Genomic DNA, 12,050 nt, shown 5'->3' with positions numbered 1-12,050 from the left:
CAACTGATCAAGATCTTCCTATAATTTTTGATAATCGTCTTTGCTATCTACAATATCACCCATTTTAGTATCATCTGCAAACTTACTATTCATGCCTTTACATTCTCATCCAAATCATTGATAGAAACTACAAACAGCATAAATCCCTGAAGCACACCATTAGTCTCAGGCCTCCACTCTAAGAAAAACCTTCCATCACCTGCTGCTCCTTTCTATAAAGGCAATTCTCTGTCCAGTTGGCTAGCTCTCCTTGGATCTCATGCGATGAAACTTTATCAAATGCTTTGCTGAAATCCATACAGGCAACATCTACTGCTTTGCCCTCATCAACCTTTTTGGTTAGTTCTTCAAAAAGCTCAATCAGATTCATAGGACACAAGTGTGTCCTTCTCCCTCCTTTGAAGCAGTCAAATTGATTCCCAAATTAATGGTAATGGTTGCTGAGGGAATCTCATGCCAAGAGTTATTTAATGGTGTCTTACATTTGTTGCTGCCTTGGATGGACCACAGTTCCTTGTGAATACCCAGATATTCTTTGAGTTTCTCCTCTTCAGCAAAATTATAGCGTGTTACTTATCTCTAGCAATCGTTTCCAATTCCCAGACAGATCACTAGATAAACCAGCCTTTCTCAGCTGGGAACCTTTCTCAGGTTTGGTGTCTTTGTTCATTGTGCTTTGATTTATCACAAGCGGGCAAGGCTGCAAGTTAATTCTCCTTAATAGTCTTTGTGTGGCTAATTAAAGAAAACAATTTCCCATGAGTTAGGTTATAGCACTACTTAGTAATTTTTGCACTACTTTACCATCAATATGTGATTAAAAGTTGCAATTAGCAATTGCTCATGTGAAACCAAATTGTCTTTAAGCTCAATTTTATCTCCTTGGTTAAACCGACTCATAGTTTAAATTTAATTTTTGTTTAATGTAATGAATTTATCTTTTAATGTAGTGAGTTTGAATGTACAGGTTGAAATCTGAGTTTTTGAAAATCTTAAATTATCTGATTGTGCCAAAATTGCTCTCCTTGTAATACTGGAATAACTAATTTCATTAACAAAGTGAATAGGTGAAGGATGGTGCTGAAATAATCCACTAAGATGCTGTCGTTGCAAGCCTCGGGGCCACTGAGAATGCTCACTGTGGTCTGACTTCATTCCAGATACAGACGTTACTTATCCCTGCAATTCATTCATTAATACGTGTGGTTTGATGAATCTTTGCCCAAATGTTCCCAGGATCAATGTCTAACTTTCCCTAAGCTATGTTTGCAGAATTGGCTAGTAGTGATTTTAACTCTTTATGTCCTATGTCCAATGGTGTTAAATTCTGTACATGTGGAGGGTGATGATGTTTCACTTGGTCCCACTGCTATTGTTAATGTTGTGAGGACATGCTGCATTCTTTGAAATCCCCATTTTGTTTTTTCTAGATTGCGATGACCCAAGTGCTCTGGTGGTTCTAGCAGAGGAGGAACTGGTAGCCATTGACTTGAAGACTCCTTCATGGCCTGTTATCCAATCCCCATACCTGATACCTCTCCACTGTTCAGCTATCACCTGCTCCCACCATGTCTCCAACATCCCCATTAAACTCTGGGAGAGAATCATCGCTGCAGGCAGCAAGCAGATGACCCAATACTCCAGCAAGGTACTTTACCCTCTGGGCACTAGAGGAAAGGGGACTTGTAAGAAAGGGGAGGGAGTGATAACTTGTGCCTTAAGAAAGGACAACTTTTCCATGGTCATTTAGCTGAATCTTCCTGTTGAAGATGCACAATACATCCTTTGGCCTTTGCAGGTAAAGAGGCGGAACAGACTAAGATCTTGCATTGGGATTGGCTAAGTTCGAGAAGTGTTATTGAAGTTCTTAAAATTAAACCATAGTGTAGGTGAGGCAGAAAACCAGAGGCTCTCTTAGTTGTTGGAGAGTGTCAGAGGAAGGGACCAAAATCCTTGGACAAAAAATTAGGATCAACTGGTGCAGTAGAGTCAGGATACGATGACAAATGTTTGAATAACCTATGGTTTGTAGCTCAATATTCTGAAGAGTCTTTGTAGAGTCTAACCATGTAACCTACCTTACTGCATTACTAGTGGAGGGAATGTATCATAATGTTTCTAAGGATATGACATTTACAAAGTTGATGGGGAACGTGCAAGCCCAGAGGATCGGTGATGTTGACTGCTCATCCGCATGTACACTGGCAGGGCTCATAATTCCTTTTATAATCAACACTGGTTCAGTGCAAAGGTTTGGATTACATTTTCAATAATCCAAGTTGGAGTGGCTGTGTGAAGATCTGGGATTATTGAGACGTAGAGCATTTGCCTGAGGAAGAGATTGTGGAAAGGGGCTTGTGCTGTGGGTTTGGTGTTTGGCAGTAGAACAGATGGGCCAGGGAAGATGTGGAAGGGATGAGATGGAGCTGCATGTGGTCCTGATGCATGTGGGGATGGTATGTGAGGCAAGGGTTTAATGCTAATTTAGGCTGGTGCTGGGGGTATTGTGGAGGTGAAATGGTTGGGTTGGTGGTCCCAGATTTATGTAGGGTCAAACTCTATTTTCATATCTAAAGGGAGGTATGTAGACTGCTTCTCTTACTTTCTCCCTCACACCAACTCTCCAACATGCCCATTGTTTGCCAATTTACACCACAGGCACTGATCGGTCCCTGGGAATCTGGGCAAAGAGCCCTCTGCTGGTAAGGGATCACTGCAGGCACTGAAATTGTTTATAGACAATAGACAATAGGTGCAGGAGTAGGCCATTCAGCCCTTCGAGCCAGCACCGCCATTCAATGCGATCATGGCTGATCACTCTCAATCAGTACCCCGTTCCTGCCTTCTCCCCATACCCCCTCACTCCGCTATCCTTAAGAGCTCTATCCAGCTCTCTCTTGAAAGCATCCAACAAACTGGCCTCCACTGCCTTCTGAGGCAGAGAATTCCACACCTTCACCACTCTCTGACTGAAAAAGTTCTTCCTCATCTCCGTTCTAAATGGCCTACCCCTTATTCTTAAACTGTGGCCCCTTGTTCTGGACTCCCCCAACATTGGGAACATGTTTCCTGCCTCTAATGTGTCCAATCCCCTAATTATCCTATATGTTTCAATAAGATCCCCCCTCATCCTTCTAAATTTCAGTGTATACAAGCCTAATTGCTCCAGCCTTTCAACATACGACAGTCCCGCCATTCCGGGAATTAACCTAGTGAACCTACGCTGCACTCCCTCAATAGCAAGAATATCCTTCCTCAAATTTGGAGACCAAAACTGCACACAGTACTCCAGGTGCGGTCTCACCAGGGCCCGGTACAACTGCAGAAGGACCTCTTTGCTCCTATACTCAACTCCTCTTGTTATGAAGGCCAACATTCCATTGGCTTTCTTCACTGCCTGCTGTACCTGCATGCTTCCTTTCAGTGACTGATGCACTAGGACACCCAGATCTCGTTGAACATCCCCTCTTCCTAACTTGACACCATTCAGATAATAATCTGCCTTTCTATTCTTACTTCCAAAGTGAATAACCTCACACTTATCTACATTAAACTGCATCTGCCATGTATCCGCCCACTCACACAACCTGTCCAAGTCACCCTGCAGCCTTATTGCATCTTCCTCACAATTCACACTACCCCCCCAGCTTAGTATCATCTGCATCTTAGTATCTTCTCTCATTTTCATGTGTGTCGAATACTTGAATGATTGCGACGAGTTTCAGTTTGAAGTGACTGGTAACGTTGTTTCCACAGCCATGGCCTATCGATGGTGGCTACAGCACTGCGCCTGAACCTTTACAAAGAGACCTCCTCCTCACAGGGTAAGGACCGGCTATCAAACGTCTTCAGCAGGATTGAGCCATACTGTGTGTCTGTGCCCAGGTTACATGTCTCTTTTGCTGAAGTTCCCTGTCTAGTGAATTATTTGGAAGCTCAGTTACTGTCATAGAGAGATGCGGCAGGGACGATTCAGCCCACCGACTTCATACCAGCCATCAAACACCCATTTACACTAATTTACACTCATCCTTCCATATCACCATCTACTGTCCACAGATTCTACCACTCAGCCACACCCTCGGGCCAATTTACTGTGGGCAATTAACCTACTAACCCACATGTCTTTGGGATTTGGGAGGAAACCCACAAGGCCACGGAGAATGTGCAGAATCCAGACCGATGGCATCAGAGGGCAGGATTGAACCTGAAGGTTTTGGGTGAGGGAATAATGAGAGTGGATGGACCTCTGCAGCTATTACCATGGGATCTTTCGCACTCTGCAGGAGCAGGCATGTCGGTCCACAGCACAGCACCTCATATAAAAGGCAGCAGCTCCAACCAGCATTATTCTCTCCCACACTGCAAAATTGGGCTGAGCTCCAAATAATGAGGAGCCTCAGTGCATTGACCGAGTCCTAACATTTTCACCAGGCTGTTTGCATTTTCTTAATAAAACAGTGAACGTACAAAACCAAACTCGAAGAACCTCTAAGCTTTTTATTATTATTGAGTGAAAGAAAAAATGAATGTGTTCTCCCAAACTCGTATGTCACATGGTGATAGGGTGTCTGAACTCCGGTCGCTTTTGCCTAGAAAATAGATTTAGTTGCTAAGGAGAGGCTCCGACTTGCTGTGTGTTATGTTTCTATGGGCATGAAACATACTTTTAGATTTGCGCCTTGATTCTAGAATATTTTGGAAGAGGGCAATGTTCAGGCATTCCTGTCTGTCGTCAGTCCAGGGTAAGGCATGGATATCACAACTCCTGAACTGATGGTCAATATGTTTATATCTAACTGGTAATTTTTTTTCCAAAAGCCAATACAGTTCCCAGTAATCAAAAACTACAGAATGGATCGGGATGGATTTCTCTCTATGATTATCAGGTCCTATATCACTGCTTATGTTGTCACTTGCTCCTTTGTAGACACGAAGATGGAACAATCCGTTTCTGGGATGCATCAGGAGTGTGCCTGAAGCCTCTGTATAAACTCAGCACAGTAAATGTATTTGTCACGGACGCCGATCACAATGACAACCTAAATCAATCTGCGGAGGACGAGTGGCCACCCCTGAGGAAGGTACATGGCTGTGCGTTAGCATTGAAATATGGAGTATCTGTAAGTAAGGTCAACAGCAATGGTTTTTGATGTTCTAAGTTGCTTATTTTGCAAGTCAGTCATTGTCCATCAGTGAAATCCAGGCAGGATTTGGGGAAAAGCACAGGCCTGCACAGTGAAACAGCCCCAAGAGGCTGGGTGGCATCCAAGCCCCAGTATGTCGGGAGCCGGGGTAGTATAGTTTTGCTATCCTGTTTGTTTTGGATGCACAAACCAAATATGAAGTGGTGGCCAAATCTTTCCTAGTTTAATGAGCATCGCCACTTCCCCAATCACACCATCCTGACTTAATCTCAATGTGGGAATTGTGCAACGTTGAAGCATCATTCTGACTGCTGCTTAGCATGGATTGCATTCTGCTCACATTCGTGCATTTGGTCACTGATTCAAGTTCCCAATTATCGTGCGCCAGTTCTATGATAAGATAATTCCTGCCTTTTCCCCCAGCAAAGACATCAACATCCTTTGGCATTGTTTCAGACAGGGAACATGGCAATCCTATATATATATGCAGTGATCATCACCAAAACACATTATCTATTCATTTGTAGTGGAGCAGTGAGACAGCAGAAAGAGATGTGGACTCGCAATTCCAATGACTCGAATGCTGTTTGTGTAGTGTTTGCATGTTCTCGCTGCAACCGCACTGGTTTCCCCCCAGGTACTCTGGTTTCGCCCTACATCTCAAAGGGTTGCTGATTGTAGGTTAATTGATTACTATAGGTAATCCCATATGCCTATAGGATAAAAGTCAATGGGCACGAAATAGATGATTTAGAGGGAAATGTGTGGTAATGGGATTGCTCTGACAGCTGGCAGATACTCTGGGCTGAATGATGGCCTCACGAGTGCATTTGTGGGAACTTCTGGTGTGCAAATCTGCTGCTGGGCATGGTACTGCTGCGGTGGAACATCATTGAGTGTATTTGTGGATGTTCCTGAGGCCTAGACAATAGACAATAGGTACAGGAGTAGGCCATTCAGCCCTTCGAGCCAGCACCGCCATTCAATGCGATCATGGCTGATCACTCTCAATCAGTACCCCGTTCCTGCCTTCTCCCCATACCCACTCACTCCGCTATCCTTAAGAGCTCTATCCAGCTCTCTCTTGAAAGCATCCAACGAACTGGCCTCCACTGCCTTCTGAGGCAGAGAATTCCACACCTTCACCACTCTCTGACTGAAAAAGTTCTTCCTCATCTCCGTTCTAAATGGCCTACCCCTTATTCTTAAACTGTGGCCCCTTGTTCTGGACTCCCCCAACATTGGGAACATGTTTCCTGCCTCTAATGTGTCCAATCCCCTAATTATCTTATATGTTTCAATAAGATCCCCCCTCATCCTTCTAAATTCCAGTGTATACAAGCCCAATCGCTCCAGCCTTTCAACATACGACAGTCCCGCCATTCCGGGAATTAACCTAGTGAACCTACGCTGCACGCCTCTGTGTTCTCAACTAGTTGTGGGGTCCCCGGCCCATGATGCTTGACAAGGGGAAGCTTGTGGGATGTCGCTGAGGTCCCTGTGTCCCTTTGGGGGCACACAAGTGCCAGGCTTGAACACTGGAGGAGATGCACCTTCTCAAGTTATTCTCCCATCCTGTCAAGCAACACACATGTCCCACCTGTGGCAAAATCTGCAGGTCTCACATTGGCTTCATCAGTCATGACAACTACAGTGGAAGTCATCCTAAATCCTGACAGACCACCTAAGAAGCAGCAAACTGGTATGTTGCTTCTGTTTATGCTGGTCTCCTGACTCATGGTCTTGGGGTTGTCAATGCTTGAGGTGCCCAATTTGTTGCTGCTCAGTTTTGACAAAATTCCGAAGAGTCAATGGGAATATTGCACTTGTTCCAGAGAGGCTTTGAGGGCAACCTTGGGTTATTTGCTTTGTCCACCTATTCTCGTTACTCTGGCTGGGCTCAAAGTGACCAGTCCACTTTGAGACTAAGTGTTGAGCATGCGAGCGACATGATATGGTTGATATCTCTGTGTTTTAAGGGTAGTTGTGCTGATGTTGGGCCACACCAGGTCTGGAGGGTTTTCACTAGTTCTTTGCGGTAGTGATGATCAAATATCAAATTTGTTTTTACAGGTTGGCTGCTTTGATCCATACAGTGATGATCCCAGGCTGGGGATCCAGAAGATTCACTTGTGCAAGTACAGCAGCCATTTGGCAGTAGCTGGCACCGCAGGACAAGTGAGTGCTGATTGATTTTTGTATCTCAAACTTTGCTTGAGTAGAATATTTGAAAACCTCTCCAGTGAATCTACTATGAAATGATAGCTGGGAATCACCTGTAAATTGCTATTCTGCCAGGGACCCTCCTGTGTGAAACATATGGCAACGTTGCTGGAAATACACCTACTAATAACTGCTACATGATAATTATCTTGAGAATCAGTGCTATGGTAAATTTTCAAAAATTGTAATAACTCCAAAATTGCTATATATATTAAACAGGGAATTCGGCTGGTTTCCTGATGCTTCCCAATTTCTCTCTGCCCCACTACCCGAGTCTGGACTTGGTAGTTAAATTATATTGGGAAACAGACAATTGAGTTGAGCAATAGTTTACTCATAGAACAGCACACAAGCACTTGCCACCTCCCCTGACACTATCCATTACGGGCATCAATTGATCTGGCAAGATTAGCAACTTGCATTAAGTTCCACACTTGATGCCCTCTCTTCTGGGAGGGTCCTAGGTTCATGCTCCAGAACAGCCCACAATCCATGTTTACACATACTCTTTTAGTTCATTCCTCTCTGCAGCTCTGTGCTTGCATATCCACTGTGAAACTTGGATCATGCCTATTGTTATCAAACTTTGTGCCTTTATTTGCACATTCAAAATCTGCAATGAGACACATCTCTCCTATTTCTGATCCTTTTGTTCATGTTTAATTAAATCCTTGGAAGCCTATTTTACTACTAATTTTCCTGTCTATTTCTATCTTTCTCTTTTAACCTTAAGATGATTCCCAATAGCCTTGCCTCCCTTATGACTGTTATTTGTGGTTATCGGCTTGAAGCTACTATCTTTGCTTTAATTGTTTGTACTTCATCATCCATCTGTGTGAACGCAATCTGACTTTGGCACTTGGTTCTGCTTCGTCCTGCCACATCTCTTATTACTGTATTTGATTAGTTCCTGGCCTGCTTGATTACAAAGTTCACAAAGGTGGCTTATCCAAGTTCTTAAACTGAAGACCCTCTTGCTCCAAGCCTACAGTGTGTCAACTCCTGTACCATAAGGAGATGTGGCAAGTGTTTCCCAGTATCTATTTATGCAGTTTCAGTTCAGGATGTTGTTGTGGAAGTGGGTTCTTCCTGTGCCAATAATGACCTTGATTTCTTCTGGCAGGTTTTGGTCATGGAGTTGAATGATGAGGCTGTTGATCAGACGGTGGCCTGCACGCTCGTTGACATTTTGCAGGATCAGGAGACGTTCAAGTGGAAAGGCCACGAGCGATTGAATCCACATGAGGACTTGGTTCACTTTCCAGCGGGCTTCCAGCCCTTTGCCCTGGTGCAGTGTCAGCCCCCCGCTGTTGTCACTTCACTTGCCCTGCATACGGAATGGAAGCTGGTGACTTTTGGCACCAGCCATGGCTTTGGCCTCTACGACTATCAGCAAAAACGTTCTGTCATGGTCAGGTCAGTTCAAGAAATGGTATCGGTGTAGGTTTGTTACCGTTACGTGTGCGAGAATACATGGCTAGTTTCTGGGATAGGAGGGTTGCCCTTATCATGAGTAGACAAACAAATTGCATCTGCATCCTTTGGAGTTTAGAACAATAAGTGGTGATATTATTGAAAAACATACCAGATCCTAAGAGGGCATAATAGGGTAGATATTGAAATGTCTGCACAAGTGGAACATCAGAAACGAGGGGTCACAGTTCAGAGCGGCACAGTGGTGCAGCAGAGAAGTTGCTGCCTTTCAGCGCCAGAGACCCAGGTTCGATCTTGACTAAGGGTGCTGTCTGTATGGAATTTGTACGTTCTCCCTGATATTTGAGCATTAAGCAAAACTCGTATTTAAACATTTCTTCTTGCAGAATGTGTTGATTTTCTTGAATTCTCCAATCTAGAGGGTTGTGGAGGCTGGATCATTGCGGGCACTTTAGGGATAGACAACCCTTTGAATAAGGGATGAATTCAGGAATCAGCATGGAAAGGAATAGAGGACAATGGGGCAGATCAGCCAGGATCATTGAATGGCAGGACAGGTTTAAAGGACCTGATGGCCTATTCCCATCTTCCTTTGTTTAAGGAAATAGAAACAAAGGTGACCCATTCTCTGGTATTTGGTGACATTAAGGCTGATCTGTTTCTGAATTTCAGCCACTTGTCCTGGCAACTTATCTACCAAACCCTTATCAACCTCAGACTTAAAATTATCATTTGAGCCTTTGTGGAGAAAGATTGCCATCCTGACCACCACCATGTGCAACCGTTTAGTTTAGACATACAGCATGGAATCGGGGCCTTTGGCCCACCGGGTCCACGCTGACTATCAATCACCCATTCACACTAGTTCTATGTTCTACTTTCTGACATCTTGTGAATATTTGGGCTCTCATTCCAAATCCCAAGCAACGTTAATCAAAGTTCTTAACACTATGTTCTGTGGAATGGAACCCTAGTTTGTGTAATCTTCCCCATAATAAACACAGCCTTGGAATCATTTGGGTAAACATACATTGTACTCTTTGTAAGACAAATAGACTGTTAGTCAGAACTGGATACAGCAAGCATTTTATAACCAGGTCTCAGCATAGCTGTAGAAAATCTTCCCGTTTCTAACTTCCAGAGGACTGGAGTATAAAGACTAATATTCCAATTGTCTTACATTTTTTTCAATAATTAATAGATGTGAACTGCTAAATATCCTTGGGGTCCTGTTGCATTTGGCATTTAAATAATACTCGGATCTGTTGGCGTAGAAGACTCTTCACACCCCTGCAACAGTCTGTTCGAACTCCTTCCATCGGGCAGACGATACAAGGCCTTCTACGCCCGCACCTCCAGACTCAGGAACAGCTTCATCCCCAGGGCCATAGCTGCTATGAACCGGTCCTGCTGAGCCGAATGGCCACAACGCATAGATCAACTTGCACTTTACCCTGTCTAAAACTGTTACAATTGTTTCGTTTCGTTGGGTTGCTGTTGTCTAAATTACTTAAATTATTGCATCGTATGGGAGGCGCATTCCCAATCTCGTTGTACCCCTGGGTACAATGACAATAAAGATATATTGTATTGTATTGGTCCAAAATGGATGACCTCGCACTGAACTGTAGTGAAATCTGTTCATTTAATCTATCAATATTGTTTTGGTCGCGTGTATGCTACCACTACTGTCTCAAATCTTTTATCAACAGCAAATTGTAATATTTGGCTCTATTTATTAATTAAATGAATAAATAGTTAAAGCTGCAGCATAATTTTTGAGTTGTATTACCAGCCATTTGCTTCCAATTTGCGAGCATATTAAGCCTCCTACCTTCTGCCTAACCTGGCCATTTTATCCTCAGTTCAATAAGATCCCATTTTTGAAAGCTCTCCTATGTACAACCTGATCAAATGTCTCTGGAAATCCATATAAGCTGTATTAGTTTGAGTCTAGGGGGAAAAAAGGAAAAATATATGCATCCCTTTGAAGGATGTGGACCACGCCCCAGAGTTGAATCTCTTTGTCCCTCACTGAGGATTGACATTGTAATAATTAGACGTGCATTGGGAATAAATTATTGTGGATCTCATTTCCTTACCATAATGCTGAGCATTTCAATGCAAATGCAATAAAAATCTCATAACTGTAAAGCCCTGCCTATACTTGCCATTAGAGGTTCAGATACTTTGGTTTGGTTTGGTGTGCACTCTGCTGCCATTGGATTACTGATTGATCTGACCTAATTCTCTTTTTTTAATCTCCTTCCATGTGTAATCTTCAAACATGTAGATGTACATTGCACCCCAGTGACCAGTTGGCACTTGAAGGGCCCCTGTCACGAGTAAAGTCGATTAAGAAATCACTACGACAGTCCTTCCGTCGGATCCGGGGGACACGAGTGTCTGGAAGGAAGCGAACAGTGCCTGGGAATGGTGCAGCTAAGGTTAGATGAGGTCTGCATGTTTGATTGGGCTTGAGGGTGGGAGATGTGCATGTATCTGAGGGAATACGAGGATTGTGTATTTGGGATGTGCTTAGTATTCGAGGGGTTGCAATGGCATGGGAGTACGTTTGTGCTGGGATGTGAAGTGGTGTTCTGTTAGATGTGCACAACATCAATGTAAACATCACCCTGTACCAACACAAGGGTGCGCAAGAAATAAAAGGAATAATCTGTAATGCTGTTGAATCCTGCTCCACCATTCAATATCAGAGCCTGTTTTGTATCTTGCGTACACCTTTCCTTCTGTTTCTTGATTACCACTAAAAATCTCTCTATGTTAAATAAGCATTGAGCATCCCCAGTGCTGTGGGGGAAAAAATCCATGGTTTACAATCTTATTTTAATAAAATAAAATTGAAATAAAACAACATTCTGGAAATATTAATCAGGTAGTAACTGTGCATTAAATATTTCCCATCCATGGTCATGAGCTGTGAAGAGTTGCAGAGAAGGGGTGATGATCAAGAGGTGGGAGAGAGGGTGATGAGTCTTGCAGCTGATGGTGACGTGTGTGAGGGGAGAAGGGAGGTGCTAATACTACTTGGTATAACACTAGCAATATTGAATGTATAGATACTAATAATGTATTAAGAATAGTTCATGGTTTCATTGTATATATTTTTTATTACGAATAAAGTTTATTTTGAAAATATAAAAAGTGCAATTGATCAGACTTCACAAGATGAATGAGCAAAAGGACGAGTGCAGAAAATCTGAAATGCGAATGTGCTGGCATAAC

General features: G+C 43.3%; 1 protein-coding gene across 5 annotated transcripts in view; it reads left to right on the top strand.

Annotated features, from left to right (window-relative positions):
* llgl2 (LLGL scribble cell polarity complex component 2) overlaps positions 1-12,050 on the top strand; it is a 76,773-nt gene that overhangs the window by 55,222 nt on the left and 9,501 nt on the right. For 4 of the 5 annotated variants that reach the window (XM_078401231.1, XM_078401229.1, XM_078401230.1 and 1 more), the window contains 6 exons: positions 1,431-1,648; positions 3,757-3,824; positions 4,931-5,123; positions 7,221-7,325; positions 8,494-8,786; positions 11,098-11,251. In XM_078401231.1, coding sequence (XP_078257357.1) covers positions 1,431-1,648; positions 3,757-3,824; positions 4,931-5,123; positions 7,221-7,325; positions 8,494-8,786; positions 11,098-11,251 — 1,031 coding nt within the window. The remainder of the gene's footprint in view (positions 1-1,430; positions 1,649-3,756; positions 3,825-4,930; positions 5,124-7,220; positions 7,326-8,493; positions 8,787-11,097; positions 11,252-12,050) is intronic. The other variant, XM_078401233.1, reaches the window with a different exon arrangement.

The sequence above is a fragment of the Rhinoraja longicauda genome, chromosome 6 (genome assembly GCF_053455715.1).
Source record: "Rhinoraja longicauda isolate Sanriku21f chromosome 6, sRhiLon1.1, whole genome shotgun sequence".
Taxonomy (NCBI): Eukaryota; Metazoa; Chordata; class Chondrichthyes; order Rajiformes; family Arhynchobatidae; genus Rhinoraja; species Rhinoraja longicauda.
This window is presented reverse-complemented; position numbering and strand designations above follow the sequence as displayed.